Below are 16,206 nucleotides of genomic sequence, written 5' to 3' on the forward strand. Positions count from 1 at the left end.
GGCCCCACGGTGCGCAAGTTCGCCAAGGTGGCTCTGGCAGCCGGCAGCCCCGCGCGCCCGCCGCCACCGCGGGGCCACGAGCCCGACATGGAGACCCTGATTCTGACGCCGCCGCCCGGCACGGCAGGCCTGGACCAGGAAGGCGAGGCTGGCCGCCGCGCGCGCGAGGTGGCCTTCATCCACATCCAGCGCGAGCTGCGCCTGCGCGGCGTCTTTCTGCGCCACGAGTTCCCGCGCGTGTACGAGCAGCTCTGTGAGTTCGTCGAGGCCAACCGGCGCTTTACGCCCACCACCATCTACCCCACAGATCGGCGCACGGGCCGCCCCTTCATGTGCATGATCATGGCCGCCTCCGAGCCGCGCTCTCTCGACTGGGTGACCAGCGCCAACCTGCTGGATGACCTCATGTGAGCCGCCGGGCTCGCGGGCCCACTCAGGCCCCGCTCCCTGGCTCAGGCCCCGCCCTGAGCCTACCCAGCCCGCTCAGGCCCCGCCCCAGGCTCCGCCCAGGGTCCTTACGCCCACGCCCCGCTTCGACTTCCGCCAGTCTCCGCCCGGAGTTTCCTCCATAGCCCCGCTCCCACCCAAGCCCCGCCCCCAGGTCCTGTCTCGAGCTCCGCCCCGAGCTCTTCCAGCCCCGCCCCGTCCCCCCAGTGCCCCCTCCGCTCTTTCCCCACCTGCCAGCACCCCGCCTTGTTCCCCGCAGACCCACCTCTTACCCCCGCCGCGCCCAACGACCTCCCTATCAGACCCCCCTCCCGCACCCTACTCTCAACAGCCACCTCGGCCCGGGCTCGCCCTAGGGCCCCCAGAGGCCGATCCTCGGCTGCTCGGTGCTCCCGGCTGGGAGGCGGGGTGGCCTGAGGACCGCCTGGGCCCTGCCTTCAGGCGGAGTGGGGGCACTACTGCACAGACCCCCGTCGCCCGCACACGGAGCCGGCGGCCCAATCGGTCCGCAGGGCTTCCGCTCCAGCAGCCGGGTGTTGACAAAAGGCCAGTCTTGTCACTTTGAACTCGCCTACTGGCCTGCCCCCCTGCCCGGAGGGATGCGCGGCCTCGGCTCCGCGCGGGCCCGTCGCACCCGACCCGCAGCCGGCCTGGGTCCACGGGCTCGTTCGCTTGGTCTGAGGTGTGTCCTGCTCATGGGCCTTTTCTCAGCGGAGAACACTCGCGGTGACCTGGCGAGGCCCTGCGGGTCACACGGTGCTGCCCGCTGATCCCAGTCCTGACCCGGACGGCAGAGACCAAGTCTGGGTCCTCACATGGACAGTCTTCTCCCCCTGCTGTCCCCTCACCTCTGGCCTTACTTCCGCCCTGGCCTGGGTCTGCAGGGCACCCGGGGGAAGCGGCAGGGACGGATTCGGAGATCTTCGGGCGAGGGCACAAGACACCCAGCCAGAGGGCAGGGGCCCAGGGTGAGGGTGGAGGCGCTGCCGCGCTGAGGCATGGCTGGGCGACGGTCGGGGTGCAAGTACCAGGGCGGAGCGAGGGCAATGATAGCGCAGTCCCTACCCCCGCTGGAGGCAGAAACGTGCGAAAAAAGGATTGATGGGCGGGGGGCTCTGCCCACAAGCATGTTGGACGAAAGAGGAGGACGCGCTTCCTGTGGGAGCAGGTGCGGGAACGAGCTAGTTGGCCAGTGTGGCGTCCACCGGAGGTGGGATGACCTGTCCCGTCTCAGGTTCTTCGATTGCACAGACGTTGCCCAGCGCTCGCTCTGGCCGTGCCCTGTGCTAAGGGCTGGAGACCTAAGCCTGACCTCAGGCCCCCTCCCTGGGGAGCTCACGGGCCCGGGACGACTCCAGGCCGGCGAAGTAGTGAAGCCTGGCGCTGCGAGAAGACATTGTGCCCTGCCCCGGCGGGACCCTCCTGGAGCCCCGAGCCCTCCATAAGACCCGGGGAGGAGGATATCGAACGAGATAAATCCTGAACGCCCCCAGCCCTTGCTGTCCGCCTGCCTCCGACCGTCTCCACCTTCCCCGTTCCTCGGCCCCTGACACGCCTGCGCGCCCGCCCCGGCCCCTGCGCGTTTGCACTGCAAGCTCATTTGCACCGGCCACGGCGCCCGCTTGTCCCGCGGCTGTCGCGGCCTCCCTGCATCCGGCCCCCTCGCCCAAGGGCCAGGCCAGGGCGACCCTGGAATGACTGTTTCCAGAGGGCAAGCGCTTTCGAACCAAGTAAACTAGAACTTGAATGTAGCCCCTGCTGCCTCCTTGGGGAGTGTGGGGGGTGTGGGGTGGTGGAGGGGGCCTCGGACAGCGGGAGGCGGGGTGGTCCCTGGACAGCAGCGGGTGGGCACTCGGGGCGCGTCTTTCGGACCGCAGGCAACATCTTTCCCTTTCCCCAACCTCCCGTGCCGCCTAACTGCCCCCTCCAAAGGCGCCCCCCGCCGCCTACTCCACCTTCCCAGCCCTGCTGGAAAAGAACTTTTCCGTCGGCAGGATTTTAATCACGGCCCACTCCACGTTTCCTCGTTTCCCCTTTAAGCAGGACCAGCGTGGTCTCAAGGCTGTAAGGAGTTGGGCTGCAATTGGCTAAGCTGCGTTTCGAGTCGGCGGGACGATTGGCTGAGGCTACAGGCCTCCGGCAGCATCCCCCCACAGGATTGGTAGGGCTCACCCAGAGCCCGCCTCCCGCGCTACCGACGTTGACCCAGATCGGGAGGGGGAAAGGGCTGCAGGAGCTGGGGGGCTGGGCGCGCGCCGGCGGAACATGGCGACGGCGGCGGACCTCGCTGAGATTCCCGATGTGGACATCGACTCCGACGGCGTCTTCAAGTACGTGCTGATTCGAGTCCACTCGGCGCCCCCTTCCGACGCCCAAGCCGCGGAGAGCAAAGAGATCGTGCGCGGCTACAAGTGGGCCGAGTACCACGGTGAGGGCGGGGCCGGCGTCCCCGGGGCGGGGCCTGGGGCGGGGCCGGCACCTGTGGGCGGGACTGAGGGGGGCAGGCGGGGCTCAGGAGGCGGGGCCGGGGGCGTCGGTGAGAGGGGCCAGGCGCCGGCGCTGCTGGGGTCCAGTACCACGGAGCAGCAGGGCGGAGCATCGGGCCCAGAGGAGTGGGCAGGGCCCCGGACGGGAACCCGGGCGGGCGGGGTCTGATCCGTGCTGGCCCGCAGGAGTGGGGAGTGGAGAAAGGGTACTATAGTCTGATCCCTCTACTGGTGGATCCTCCTCTTTATTCTCTCCACCGGGGAAGGGACTGCCCCAAGCCGAGGCTCAAGCCCCTTCCCGTGCTCCTGGCCTCGGGGGTTCTGACCCTCGGCGTCTATGCGTGCACATCCTGAGGCCACCCTCCCTCCTAGCTGACATATACGACAAGGTGTCAGGCGAGATACAGAGAAGGGGTTACGACTGTGAGTGCTTGGGCGGCGGGCGGATCTCCCACCAGAGCCAGGACAAGAAGATCCACGTGTACGGCTACTCCATGGTGAGCTGCTGCCCTGGGAGGTGCTGGGCCCCAGTCCTGCCCTCCTCGGCTCTGGCCGGTTCACCTGATGTGTCCATGAGTCAGGGACTGGAACGTGGGCCGGGCCACCTCTCACAGCACCCCCGTGTCCTCCTGCATTCGACTCGGGTTGTTTTCCATGCAACCTTAGAGGCGGACGCACTCTGTACGCAGAGGTCTGGCCCTCAGATACACAAAGGCCCCTGCCCTAGCGGCCCTGCTGGGCTCTTGCAGCCCTCTGGCTCTTTGGGCCCTGCCCTCTAGGCAGCCGGTATTGGGGTCCTGCCACCAGCCTGTCCTGCCGAACTTAGAGTCCCCTTTTCCCTTCGAAAAGGCCACCACTGCATACACATAGTGCTCACACAGCCTTGTGGTGCCCAGCACGCCCAGGCCTTGGATGGCAGGGTCCACTCTCAGCGTCTGTTCACCTGCGAAGACCACCTTGTCCCTGGAGAGCCCCCAGGGTGGTCTGGGTGCCAGGAGGCTTGGCTGCACCCTGAGCCCCAGAGCTCTGCTATCCCCTTCCCCCTGGTGCCAGGCCAGGGCAGGGGGCGAATGGAAGGGCCCAGCTGGAGCCAGCACCTGCCCCCTCTCTCTCCAGGGCTATGGGCGTGCCCAGCACTCCATCTCGACAGAGAAGATCAAGGCCAAGTACCCTGACTACGAGGTTACATGGGCTGATGACGGCTACTGAAGGCCTGGGCCCAGCCGCCCCCGACAGCCATGCCAAAATGCTCTGCCCCTGCCCAAGCCGCCCTCCTCGGGGGTCAGGCCAGCCTCGCCTCTGACCCCAAGTGGTGTGCTGTCCCTGTCGGGCCCTAGAAATAAGACAGCCTGGGCCCCAGGGCCACCCAGAGGAATTAAAAGTGTTGTCACCGCTGCCTGGTTCCTGGACTTTGTCTCATGGCTTCCCTACCCCTGCCCAGCTCCTAAAACCCCAGCTCAGCCCAGATCTCAGACAGAAGCAGGTGGGTGGCAGGGAGGAGGGGTCCCTGGCAGTGGGCCCATGCTGGCTGCCCTTCCCCTGCTCCCTCTGCCTCCAGAGGCCCTGGGGTGCTGATGCACACTCAGCCCTTTGGGGTTTGCTCAGGGGCCCAGCACGCAGCTGCTCCTCTACCCCAGTTTATGGCCTGATTGCCCCTCACACAGCAGCTATCCCCAAGGACGTCTGGGAGAGGCCTCGTGATCCTTGCGCAAGGAGTCAGTGCTGGCCCCTCGGGTCTGCTGCACGGCCACAGGAGGCCTCGCTGCTGTCCCCCGAGATCCCACAGGAATGAGCACCACAATCCCCTGCTTCTGAGACCAGACCCCGAGGCCCCTAGACAGTCTTCAGTGGAGCAGGAGGTTGGGCTCCAACTGATGCTGGCCCCGCTGCCCAAGCCCTACTGGCCCTGCTGCCCAAGCCCTAATGGCCCCAGCCAGGCTTCCTCTGCCCCATGGGGGCCCCCCCCGCCATGCTGGGGTGCAGTGGGTGGAAGGCCAGTTGGTGGTGGGTAACGAGGGGCAGGGGAGTTGAGCTCTCGGGGGGAGGTGGACTGTGGGCAGAGCGATGGGGTGACTAGAAAAGAAGCGGGGGCCACCTAGAGGGCATGAGGGCCCTCAGGGGGTCCAGTGTCTGCACCTGACACGTTCGCTCATCGGGCTGGTCAGTGTGCCCCTCGCTGGCACAAGTCCAAAGGCCGGGCTCTGCGCTGCGCTCACCGGAGTCGTCGGCCTGCCCTTGTGCAGTGCCGTGCGACCTGCCTCGTACAGATGAGGAAACCGAGGCCCTGAGGAGTGACATCAGCCCCAGGTCCCCCCGCAGAGCCGGGCTCCTGCACCCTGTGCCCACCACAGCCTAAAGGGCCTCCCAACCAGAGTTGGGGTCTGCAGGCGAGAAGCAGACCCCGCCCGGCCGCTCAGGGGCAGTGTCACCTGCTGACTAAGTGATCCCATGCCTGGTGCGTGGCGTGCAGGGGTGGGGGCTCCCCAGGGGAATGTAGGGCAGGCTTTGGATTTTGCACATGGCTGGGTCCTGACCTCAGTGGCCCGGGTGGAGCTAGAGGTGGCACAAGAGCAGTGGCTGCAGTCTCCGCCCACCCCCACCCTGCCCCCCTGCCTAAGTCCCAGTTTGTAGGGCGCCCGGGCCCCACCAGCTTCCTGTGGGCCCCCACCGGCCAGGCGTCCGAGGGGCAGGCAGGCGGGGTTGGACCCTGGCCGGGGCTCCCTGGGTATTTATGGCCGGGTATGTGTGTTCAGCAGCGTCAGCAGGGGCGACCCAGAGGGCGGGGAAGCCTCAGGTACCTGTGGGGCCGAGCCTGACCCACAGCAGAGCAAAGCCGGCCGCAGGGCCGCAGGGCTGACAGCAGACCAGGTCCCCTCCAACTCCGTGCCTCACTCCCTCAGCCAGCCATGCGTTGGCCCGGCCACCTCCCGGCCACCCTGGCCCTGCTCGTGGGTGAGCTGCTGGCCCTCCACGCAGGCAGCCGTCGGGGTGGGCACGGGGCTCGGAGGCTGCCGTTGGGGTGGGCACGGGGCAGGGGCCACGGCCGCCCACAGGGGTCTCGGAGTCCTGAGCCTTCCTGCTGGGGAAGGGCAGGAGTTTTGCCCTCAGCTCCCCAAGACAAGGGGGCCAGGAGGCAGATTGGGGCGGGGGCACCCTCCCAGCAACCTGGGCCTACGTCTACCACTCTCGGGCACCCTCAGATGTGCCCCGGGGCCCTCCTGCAGTTCCCAGCTCCTGACTGGGCAGCACTATGGAGTCCTGCTGCCTTTCCCAGCCACGTCCCACGGTGGGGCCTTGTTAACTTGCACTTGCCCGGACCCCCGCACCGTCCTGCCCTCATTGGGCTGGAGACGTGGGAGGCCCCTGATAGGGAGCCCTCAGCAACAGCACCCTCTACCCAGTGTGGCCCCACGGCGGAATGACCTCCAGCTGCCTGGGGTTTACCAGGATATCCTGGGCAAACCTGGGCGGCTGGTCACCCTGTTCTCCAGCCACCTGGCTGCCTCTGCCAGCAGGGTCCCTGAGCTGCGCCTGGGTTCCCAACTACTGCGGGAGTCCCCAGGAAGCTGTGTGCAACTTCGTGTGTGACTGCAGGGACTGCTCGGATGAGCTGCAGTGTGGTGAGTGGGGCCCCGTGGGCAGTGCTGGTGGGTGGGGGTGCCCCATGGCAGCTGCTGACCCTCACTCTCCCCAGGTTTCCACGGGGCCGCTCCCGCCCCAGGCGCCCCCTTCACCTGCAACTTTGAGCGGGACTCCTGCGGCTGGCAGGACGTCAGCACCTCGGGCTACAGCTGGCTTCGGGACCGGGCAGGTGCTGCGCTAGACTGGCCCAGGGCACGCACAGACCACACGCTCGGCACCGACCTGGGTGAGCCCCCCCCCCGTCTGCCCCCTCCCTTCCCGTCTCCTGCCCGGTCCCCTGACTCTCTCATCCGGCCAGGCTGGTACGTGGCCGTCGACACCCACCGCGGGAAAGAGGCGTCCACGGCAGTCCTGCGCTCACCACCCCTGCACGAGGCAGCCGCCCCCTGCCAGATCCGGCTCTGGTTCCACGCAGCCTCAGGAGGTGTGCTGCCCAGGCCCCCCTACAGGGTGGTGCCCGAGGGGAGGGGGGCTGCCCTAGGGAGGGGCTGAGAAAGGACAGACCGCTGTGGAGAGTGGGGGTTCCCAAAGGAGGGGCAGGGTTGGGGGCAGATAGGGGAGGCACTGGGGTCGTGGCTGCCCAGGACCCCCTGCCGCAGATGTGGCTGAGCTGAGGCTGGAGCTGATCCATGGCGCCGAGACTCTGACCCTGTGGCGGAGCTCAGGGCCCTGGGGCCCCGGCTGGCAGGAGCTGGCGGTGGCCACAGGCCGCATCTGGGGCGACTTCCGGGTGAGCTGGGGGTGGCCTGGACAGGGGGTGCCCTCCTGGGCAGTGGGGGGTCAGGTCGGGCCCGGCTTGGGCCGTAAGGCTCCTTGCTCTCCTCAGGTCACCTTCTCTGCTACCCGAAATGCCACCCACAGAGGTGCGGTGGCCTTGGACGATGTGGAGTTCTGGAGCTGTGGGCTGCCCAGTAAGCCCCCTGCCTGGGGCAGGACCACTGCTTCAGAACATGGTCTCGTACCACCTGGCTCCCTGGGAGGGGCAGGGGTTAACAGCACTCCTCAGCCCTGCCTGGTTCCTGCTCAGACCCTCTCACCACCTCTCCCCCAGCGTATGCCCCCCAGGGTCTTGGGGCCAGGGTGACGGGGTTCCCCTCCCCCAGCCCCCAGGGCCAGCTGCCCCCTGGGGCAGCACCACTGCCAAAACAAGGCCTGCGTGGAGCCCCACCAGCTGTGCGACGGGGAGGACAACTGCGGGGACCGCTCGGATGAGGACCCGGCCACCTGCAGTGAGGCTGGGACGACGGCGGGGGAGGGGCTGCAGAGGCCTGAGACCTGACCCGGGGCCCTCAGCTGGGGGCCTGCAGGGAGGGTGGGGCTCAGCCTGGTCATTCTGGGAGGCACCGCTGGTGTGTGAGCCAGAGTTGGAGCCACAGCCACGGGGAAAGCGGCGTGGGCCTTGGGTTCAGCTGGGCTTGGGGAAGAGGCCTGGAGGCCCTGCCCAGGGACGCTGAGCTTCCTCCGCCTCCCACCCTAGGTCACCACACAGTCACCGACTTTGAGACTGGCCTGGGTCTGTGGAATCTTTCAGAGGGGTGGTCCCTCAACCACAGTGCTGGAGGCCTCGAGCACCCTGCCTGGCCGCGCCGAGACCACAGCCGGAACAGTGCCAAGGGTGAGCACCCTGGGGCCCGGCCACTGCCGCTCACCCGCCCAGCCCCCACCACCCCCTCCCTACAGCCACCTGTCCAGCCCCTGTCACTCACCTGGCCATCACCACCTGCCGGGCCAACGTCACCCGCCCAACCACAGCCACCCGCCAAGCCACCAGGCCCACACCTGCCCTCCCCCAGGTTCCTTCCTGATCTCTGTGGCCAAGCCCAGCACCCCTGCTGTCCTCTCCAGCCCCAAGCTCCAAGCCTCTGGTGGCCACTGCGCAGTGAGTCGGTGGGTGGGGGTGCAGGGTCAGCATCCTGGCTGCCCAGCTGTGGAGGACCTCCCCCCGACCGCAGCTCTGTCCCCCCAGCTGGTCTTCTATCGGTACCTGTGCGGGTCTGAGGCTGGCAGCCTCCAGTTATTCCTGCAGTTTCAGGACAACGGTGCCTCCCAGACCCCCGTCCTGCTGCGGAGCCGCCGAGGGGAGCTTGGGGACATCTGGGTCCGCGACCGGGTGGACATCCGGAGCGTGCACCCCTTCTGGGTGAGGGCCAGCGGGGCCGTGCGGGGGCTGTGTGGGGGAAGGCGGAGTGGGGGGGGGGGGGCTGGCAGGGTAGGGAGCCGCACCGGGATGTGTGGGGGCCATGGGGAGGCGGCGGGGCGGGGGGCCGGCAGGGCAGGGACGTGTGGCGGCCATTCGGGGCCAGGCAGGGGACAGAGCAGGGGCAGCGCTGGGGCCCAGGGCCCTCACTCAGCACTACTGGTGCTTGCTGAGCTGTGACAGAAGTGCCCTGAGAGGTGGATGGCGGGGGAGAAGGGCAAGGAACTGGTTGCTGCTTTGGGGGGTGGTGAGGGGCACTGGGTGCCTGCTGAGCCCCTCTGCCCGCAGATCCTGCTGATCGGGCAGACAGGCCCGGGAGGTGTCGTGGGCCTGGATGACCTCATCCTGTCGGACCGCTGCACCCCAGTCCTGGGTGAGCCTACCTCGTGCACTCCCCCACCAAAAGCTCACCGCCCTTGCCCACACCTGACCCAGTTCTGGCCCCACAGAGCCCTCTGCCCTGCAGACGCCGCCCCCACAGCCCCAGAACTCCTGTGAGCCCGGATCCCTGTCCTGTGGGGACCTGTGTGTGCCCCCCGAGCAGCTGTGTGACTTCCAGCAGCAGTGCGCGGGGGGTGAGGACGAGCAGCACTGCGGTGAGGGTGCAGGGCTCCCTTCCTCCAGGTGGAAGGTGGGGGGCAAGGGAGTCCCTGGGAACGGGGCCAGGGGAGGTCCTGGGAGCCACATCGTTGGGTGGGAGTCCCCAGGAATGGGGGCAGTTGGGGGTGCTGGGTCCAGGGCGGGTGGGGGTCCTGGGTCTGGGCTGAGTGGGGGTTCCCAGGAATGGGGCTGGGTGGGGGCCCTGAGAGCCGCCCGGGTAGGGGCCCTGGGCACATTCAGCACAAACTGCCTTGCAGGCACCACAGACTTCGAGTCCACGGCTGGGGGCTGGGAGGACACCAGTGTGGGGCGGCTGCAGTGGCAAAGGTTGGAGGCCCCGGAGAGCAGGGGCCCTGCCGGTGAGGCCCGTGAATCACGCCCAGAAGGGTCTCCCCACCTGCTTCTCTCAGTAGGGAGGGTCCCTTCACTGGGGTCTCTAGTGGGGTGCCCCTGAACCCCGGGAGGGCTGACTCTAAGCAAGGTGCTCTTCCTGTGCCCCAGGACACTTCCTGTCCCTGCAGAGGGCCTGGGGGCAGCTGGAGGCTGTGGCCACTGTCCTCACGCCAGCCCTGGGCCCCTCAGGCCCCGCCTGTGAGCTCCACATGGCTTACTACTTCCAGAGTCACCCCCAAGGTACCTGGCCCTGGGGGCCAAGCTGACAAGGCGTGGCGCTCCCTGGAGGGAGGGAGGGAGGGGTCAGGGACAGTATGATGACACCCCTCACCAGGCCTGCTGGCACTGGTCGTGGTGGAGGGCGGCTACCGGGAGCTGGTGTGGCACGCTCCGGGCAGCAGCAACGGCAGCTGGACAGTGCACACGGTCCCTCTCGGGGCACGCCGCCGGCCCTTTAGGGTAAGGAGGGCAGCCGGGGTGGGGGAGTCCTGAGCTGGCACCTGTGTGACCATCACCCCCCCACCACTTGTTCCCCTCCCCCTGGTGAAGCTGGAGTTTGTCGGCCTGGTGGACCTGGACGGCCCCAGCCAGCAGGGTGCTGGCGTGGACAATGTGACTCTGAGGGGCTGCAGCCCCATGGTGACCACCGAGAAGGACAGAGGTGCTTGGTGGCTCTGTCCTGCTCTGCCTCCACCCTGGCCCCCGCCCTGAAGATCAAGGCCGGTGGGGTGGGGGGTGGGGGATGGTGGGGTAGAGCTGACCCTCTTCGGCCCCGCTCCCAGAGATCACCTGTAACTTCGAGCGGGACACATGCGGCTGGCACGCTGGCCACCTCACAGATGCCCACTGGCACCGAGTCAAGAGCAGCGGCCCAGATTACGACCACACCACGGGCCAAGGTAGATCCAGGGCTTCCCAGAGCTGGGCACCTTCCCCGTGGCCTGGCGTCCACCAGTCAGCCTGCTGTCCCATCTGCACGCAGGCCACTTTGTGCTTCTGGACCCCGCTGAGCCCCTGGCCCGGGGCCCCGGCGCCCAGCTGCTTACCGGGCTGCAGACGCCAGGGGCGCTGACAGAGTGCGTGTCCTTCTGGTACCACCTCCACGGGCCCCAGATAGGTATGTGACTCCTGGGGGGCACCTGGGTGCTGAGAGGACCGAAGGCAGGCTGGAAGGGAACTGAGTCACTCCCTCCAGGGACACTGCTCCTGGCCATGCGGCGGGAAGGGGCCATGGAGACGGCCCTGTGGTTACGCTCAGGCTCCCACGGCAACCGGTGGCACCAGGCCTGGGCCACCCTCACTCACCAGCCCGGCTCCAAGTACCAGGTGAGCCAGCCTGGGGTGGGGCGTCGCTGGGGCCCCGTGGGCTGACCCTTCTTCCCAGGTGACCCCTCCTCCCTGGCTGTGAGAGGTGGGTGCTGGGGGCTCCCCTGCTGGCTGACGCCTCCACCCCAGCAGTGGGAGAGAGAGGCTGGGGTCCAGCCCCCTACCCGCTGACTCCCCTGCCAGCCGACCCCTCTGTCCTGGCCGTGGGAGGGGAGGTGCTGGGGGCCCACACTGGCTGATCCCCTCTGCCCCCAGCTGCTGTTCGAGGGCCTGCGGGATGGCTTCCAGGGCACTATGGGGTTGGACGATGTTGTTGTGCGGCCTGGTCCATGCTGGGCCCCCAGGCACTGCTCCTTTGAGGACTCAGCCTGTGGCTTCTCCACGGGCGGCCAGGGCCTCTGGAGACACCAGACCAACGCCACAGGTCAGGCTGTACAGGGCCCCTGGGCAGACCACACCACCGAGACAGCACAAGGTATCGGGTGGACAGGGGCTCGGGGGGCTCGGGGCTCAGGCCGCAAGGGTGGCCAGGTGGCTACCCTGACACTCGTACTGTTCCCAGGGCACTACATGCTAGTGGACATGAGCCCCCAGGCGCTGGCCCGTGGCCACGTGGCCTCCCTGAGCTCGGAGGAGCACGGGCCTCTGGCCCAGCCGGCCTGCCTGACCTTCTGGTACCACCTGAGCCTCCAAAACCCAGGTGAGGGGTGGGGGAAGGGGCTCTGGTAGGCTCCAGCTGTGCCCTGGGGTCCAGGTGTCTCCACTCCCATGCCTGGGCTGGAGGTCTTGGGGAGCCCCCTCCCCTGTGACTGTGCTGACCTTGGCCCCACGTGGCAGGCACCTTGCGGGTCCACGTGGAGGAGGGTGAGCGACGCCAGGTGTTCAGCGTCAGTGCCCACGGTGGGCTGGCCTGGCGCTTGGGCAGCGTGGATGTGCAGGCTGAGCGAGCCTGGAGGGTAAGTGGGCCAGCGGGGGTGAGGGGCCTTACCTGGGCCAGAGTCAAGGCTTAGCATCCTGCCCCGCATCCCCAGGTGGTATTTGAGGCCGAGGCCGCGGGTGTGGAGTACGCGTACGTTGCAGTGGATGACCTGTCTCTCGAGGATGGGCCTTGCCCTCAGCCAGGTGGGAGGCCACTGCCCAACACTGGTGGCGCTGGGGCCATGGGCAGACCGCGGAGGCTGGGGGCCATGGGAGGGGCAGTCACCGCCGGACCTCCTTGCAGCATCCTGTGACTTTGAGTCTGGCTTGTGTGGCTGGAGCCACCTGCCCTGGCCCAGCCCGGGCGGGTACAGCTGGGATTGGAGCAGTGGGGCCACGCCCTCCCGGTACCTCCAGCCCTCCGTGGACCACACCCTGGGCACTGAGGCAGGTGAGCCCTGCCAAACCCAGGAGGGGTTCAAGCCTCGGAGGGGGGACCTCGGAACCAGAGCTGGCCCCAGGAGCCAGACATGCCCCCCTCATGGTGCCTGCCTGGCACCCTCCACTGTCCCCAACCTGGGCTGGTTTGGGGGTCCGGCTCTCCGTGTGCCCACGCTTAAGTTCTGCATTAGCCAGCCAGGACCTGTTGGCACTCTGCCACCCCCTCTTGTCCCAGGCCACTTTGCCTTCTTTGAAACTGGTGTGCTGGGACCGGGGGGCCGGGCGGCCTGGCTGCGCAGTGAGCCGTTGCCTGCCACCGAGGGCTCCTGTCTCCGCTTCTGGTACCACATGGGCTTCCCTGAGCACTTCTGTGAGTGGGGCTGGGGCCAGCGGGGGCCCGAGGTGGGACAGCCTGTGTCTCTACCTCTGGGGAGTCCAGGCCTGACCACCTTCGTCCTCTGCCCCCAGACAAGGGGGAGTTGAGAGTACTGCTGAGCAGCACCCGGGGGCAGCTGACCGTGTGGGGCACAGGTGGGCATCAGCGGCACCAGTGGCTGGAAGGGCAGGTGGAGGTGGCTAGCCCCGAGGAGTTCCAGGTGAGGCTGGCCACAGGAGCAAGGGTGGCTTCAGGTCCCCAGGCAGGGAGTGGGGTTTGGGGCCGGCAGGGTCCCTCCCCGGGATCCGCTCAGCCCTGCTGTCTCCCGGTCAGCTCATGTTTGAAGCCACGCTGGGTGGCCAGCCAACCCTGGGGCCCATCGCTCTGGACGATGTACAGTACTTGGTCGGGCAGCCCTGCCATCTACCTGCACCCAGCCAGGGTGAGCCAGGCTCCAGATAATGGATGGATGGGGGTGGGCCTGCGCCAGCCCTCCCTCCTCCTCCCCTGTGCCCACTGAGCTAGCTCCCTGCCTGCCTCCCTTTTCCCCTCCCAGCTGTGCCCTGGCTGGAGCCCTTGCCCAACCACATCTGCACCCCAGAGCCCAGCAGGGCCAGGGCAGGTTGGGGAAGCGAGGGCGGCAGCCACCAGGGGAAGGAGGCCGGGGCAGGTCTAGCCCAGCTGTGACCTCCCAGAGCCCACAGACGGCAGGGCTCCCTGGGGTCAGTCTCTGTTCTCTCCTGGGAGTGTCTGGACCTGGGTGGCAGCCTGGCCGATGCCCTCCGGCGTTTCCCCTTGTAGAGGGCGGCCCCAGGAGCCAGGAGGGCAGGGCGCCCGGCCAGGACACGAGGCTCAGGTCTGGTCCGTATCTGCGGCCCGCAGGGGACGGGCCCGCCCCCACGTTGGTGCCCGTCGTGGTCGGCGGCGCCCTCTTCCTCTTGGTGCTCCTGGGCCTGCTTGGATTTGCGGGGCAGCGCTGGGTCCGGAAGAGAGGGGGCTGCCTCTTCCTGGGGCGCCGAGAGACCGGGGCAGCGCAGGGCTTCGACAACATACTCTTCAACGCGGTAGGAAGGCGGGCCGTCGCCTGCGGGGGCGGGGCCTACAGGTGATGGGGCGGGGCCGAGCCTAGGGGAGGGGTAGGACCGGGGGCGGGGCCTACAGGTGGTGGAGCCGGGCAGGACCGAGGGCGGGGCGACAACGTTCTCGTCAAGGCGGTAGGAGGGCGGGCCGGCGCCGGTGGGGGCGGGGCCTAGATGTGCTGGGGTGGGGCCGAGAGGAGGCGCGCGACATTACCATCAACGCGTAAGGGGCGGGGCCTGCGGCCTCCCGGGGAACCTGTGGACTACTGGGGACAGATCCTCACCCCTCACCCACCCCCTTCCTCCCCAGGAAGGCATCACGCTCCCGACGCCCGTCGCCAGCGACCAGTAGCCGCTCGCAGACTCGGGGCTGCCTCTCCAGGAACAGCTCCAGGCCGAGTGTGGTCAGGGTCAGGGACAGCTCAGGCCCTGCAGCGATACAGGACAGTTCCCACCGGCCCCTCACCCCAGGCTGGGCCCCAGGAGCCGAGGGGACCTGGAAACCTCCACCCCCCGTCGCTGGCCTAGGGCCTGTCTGATCCCTGAGGAGGATGGTGGTCACGCACCTCAGGAATAAACACCCCGTGCTGTCCCCAGTTCTGGCTCCCAGGCTGTGGTTACTGCCCCCATCTGCCCTGACTCACGCACAGCTGGCAGGCTCTCAGGAGTGACCTCACACCCTAACTCGGGAGACGGATATGATATAGGAGAACATGCTCTTAGATGACCAAGGGGACAGGAGAGCCACAGGTCAGACAGGGCGGGAGTGACCCAGGAACAAACAACGGCAGGAACCTGAGAGGGCACAGCCAGGCTACGCGAAGTGCCTACGGGCAAGTGACCCTGCCAGGGTTCCAGCAACACCAGAGTCAAGGTCCCCAGGGACACTCTCCACGGTGGAGGTCCCTGCATCCACTCTCCACGATGGAGGTCCCCCATGTCCCCATGTCCACCCACCACGGTGGAGGTCCCCGTGTCCACCGCCCCACAGTGATTGCAGTCTCTGGAATGGGGCATCTCCATGTGGTCCTCACACTCGATGCTGCCGTTGGGCACTCCTGAGCATCTCACAAAGCCAAGCCCTGAGGTCCCTATCCCCTCCCCATGGGTTCATACCCTGGTCTAAGGTACTAGGAGTTTGCTCGGTCCTCGCTCATCTGGAGGGTTCTGAGACCCAGGGCTGACGTGCACGTGGGGACTTGGGGCTGCCTCTCCTGCACCCCTGGAGACCTCCCTGAGGGCGGGCCCCATCCGGCCTTCCTCCAAGAAGGAGGAGACCGTCACTTAGCACCAGGTGGGCATCTGTGGAGGGAAATGTTCCCGAGACTCCAGGAGCAGAGCCCCTCACAGGCCAGGCAAGGCCTCACAGCAGAGCCCCCTACCGCAGGCAGGGTGCCGTCACGGGGCTCCCCTCCCAAGGGAAGTGTGAGGGTCAGGCCCGCAGCCACAGACGCCATCCTGGGTCCTCCACGGGTGCTGAGCGGCAGACCAGCACCACCCACTGCCCCGGGACGATGTGGTGCCCAGGGAAGGACCCTGCCTGGTAGAAGGCGGCCTTCAACACCCCCAGCCCCACGGGGCTCCTCACGGAAACCCTGGCTTCCTTCCCAACAGCCAACGTCCAGGGAGCCGGGAGTCTTAGATTAATGATCTACCACAGCAGGAAAAGCAGCGGACTTTTATTAGCTTCTCTGAAAGCTCCAGGAGGGGGAAGCCTGCATGAACCGCCCAACGGCCCTCTACCACTTCCCGAGAGGCGGCCCCACCTCAGACCCCCAAACCTCACAGCTAACACTACCACCGCTCAGGTGTGCGTGTGGGGACAGGATGGGGGAAAAAAACAGGCAGGAGAGCCAAAGACTTTGCAAGGTTTTGTTTGTTTGACAGCAGGTATGGGATGAGGAGGTTCCCCAGCAAGGCCGGTGCCCCACGCGCCGCTGGCCAGGTGAAGAGACCCATGCTGGTTCTGGTGGTCAGGAACCAGCCAACGAGATCAGCCGCAACAACTGATTTCGAGGCTTTGTGTTCATTTCGCCCTTGGCCCCTTCTCGATGGGCTTCCCAATGTCCTTGCCCCGGAGCTTGAGGCCTGCAAGGGACGGAAGCCTGACGACTCCACGGCCCCCCGACTCCACATCCCCCCCAGTTCCTGAACCCACCCACGACTCGGCAGTCCCCCACCCTCCCTGACTCTGCAACCCCCTAGGATCCTGAACCCATCCGTGACTCCACAGCCCCCCACCCTCCCTGACTCTGCAGGCCACAGACTTCACAGCCCCCTCCCAGGCTCCTGAACCCACCC

General features: G+C 67.5%; 4 protein-coding genes across 4 annotated transcripts in view; 3 read left to right on the plus strand and 1 right to left on the minus strand.

Annotated features, from left to right (window-relative positions):
- Positions 1-443, plus strand: part of AJM1 (apical junction component 1 homolog) — a 3,131-nt gene extending 2,688 nt beyond the window's left edge. The window contains exon 3 of the mRNA XM_023725810.1: positions 1-443. This exon is cut by the window's left edge and continues 58 nt beyond it. Within this exon, the coding sequence (XP_023581578.1) occupies positions 1-411 (411 nt within the window). The 3' untranslated portion in view covers positions 412-443.
- A 1,999-nt stretch (positions 444-2,442) lies between these two features.
- PHPT1 (phosphohistidine phosphatase 1) lies at positions 2,443-4,746 on the plus strand. Its single transcript, XM_004391057.2, has 3 exons — positions 2,443-2,875; positions 3,306-3,430; positions 4,050-4,746. Exons 1-3 carry the CDS (start codon positions 2,713-2,715, stop codon positions 4,140-4,142), a joined length of 381 nt encoding a protein of 126 aa, XP_004391114.1. The 5' UTR covers positions 2,443-2,712; the 3' UTR covers positions 4,143-4,746.
- A 1,093-nt stretch (positions 4,747-5,839) lies between these two features.
- Positions 5,840-14,257, plus strand: MAMDC4 (MAM domain containing 4). The gene is made up of 28 exons (XM_004391066.1): positions 5,840-5,952; positions 6,134-6,219; positions 6,449-6,553; positions 6,628-6,801; positions 6,874-6,999; positions 7,175-7,305; positions 7,402-7,486; positions 7,679-7,804; positions 8,053-8,190; positions 8,369-8,454; positions 8,542-8,715; positions 9,061-9,145; positions 9,222-9,368; positions 9,630-9,731; positions 9,850-10,005; positions 10,548-10,664; positions 10,748-10,882; positions 10,961-11,091; positions 11,347-11,566; positions 11,654-11,791; positions 11,929-12,047; positions 12,123-12,213; positions 12,314-12,460; positions 12,686-12,820; positions 12,919-13,046; positions 13,160-13,268; positions 13,709-13,890; positions 14,216-14,257. Exons 1-28 carry the CDS (start codon positions 5,840-5,842, stop codon positions 14,255-14,257), a joined length of 3,528 nt encoding a protein of 1,175 aa, XP_004391123.1.
- Positions 14,258-15,765: 1,508 nt separating this feature from the next.
- EDF1 (endothelial differentiation related factor 1) overlaps positions 15,766-16,206 on the minus strand; it is a 4,429-nt gene continuing 3,988 nt past the window's right edge. The window contains exon 5 of the mRNA XM_004391058.2: positions 15,766-15,993. Coding sequence (XP_004391115.1) covers positions 15,932-15,993 — 62 coding nt within the window. The 3' untranslated portion in view covers positions 15,766-15,931. The remainder of the gene's footprint in view (positions 15,994-16,206) is intronic.

The sequence above is a fragment of the Trichechus manatus genome, unplaced genomic scaffold, assembly GCF_000243295.1.
Source record: "Trichechus manatus latirostris isolate Lorelei unplaced genomic scaffold, TriManLat1.0 scaffold00420, whole genome shotgun sequence".
Classification (NCBI taxonomy): Eukaryota; Metazoa; Chordata; class Mammalia; order Sirenia; family Trichechidae; genus Trichechus; species Trichechus manatus.

What these genes read in the sequence shown, in the direction of transcription:
- PHPT1 (XM_004391057.2), top strand. Translation starts at nt 2,713, where the DNA reads ATGGCGACGGCGGCGGACCTCGCTGAGATTCCCGATGTGGACATCGAC. An exon ending in CAAGTGGGCCGAGTACCACG is followed by an intron (nt 2,876 to 3,305) that starts GTGAGGGCGGGG and finishes CCTCCCTCCTAG; the next exon opens with CTGACATATACGACAAGGTG. An exon ending in ACGTGTACGGCTACTCCATG is followed by an intron (nt 3,431 to 4,049) that starts GTGAGCTGCTGC and finishes CTCTCTCTCCAG; the next exon opens with GGCTATGGGCGTGCCCAGCA.
- MAMDC4 (XM_004391066.1), top strand. Translation starts at nt 5,840, where the DNA reads ATGCGTTGGCCCGGCCACCTCCCGGCCACCCTGGCCCTGCTCGTGGGT. An exon ending in TTTCCCAGCCACGTCCCACG is followed by an intron (nt 6,220 to 6,448) that starts GTGGGGCCTTGT and finishes CTCTGCCAGCAG; the next exon opens with GGTCCCTGAGCTGCGCCTGG. An exon ending in GGGCTTCCCTGAGCACTTCT is followed by an intron (nt 12,821 to 12,918) that starts GTGAGTGGGGCT and finishes CTCTGCCCCCAG; the next exon opens with ACAAGGGGGAGTTGAGAGTA.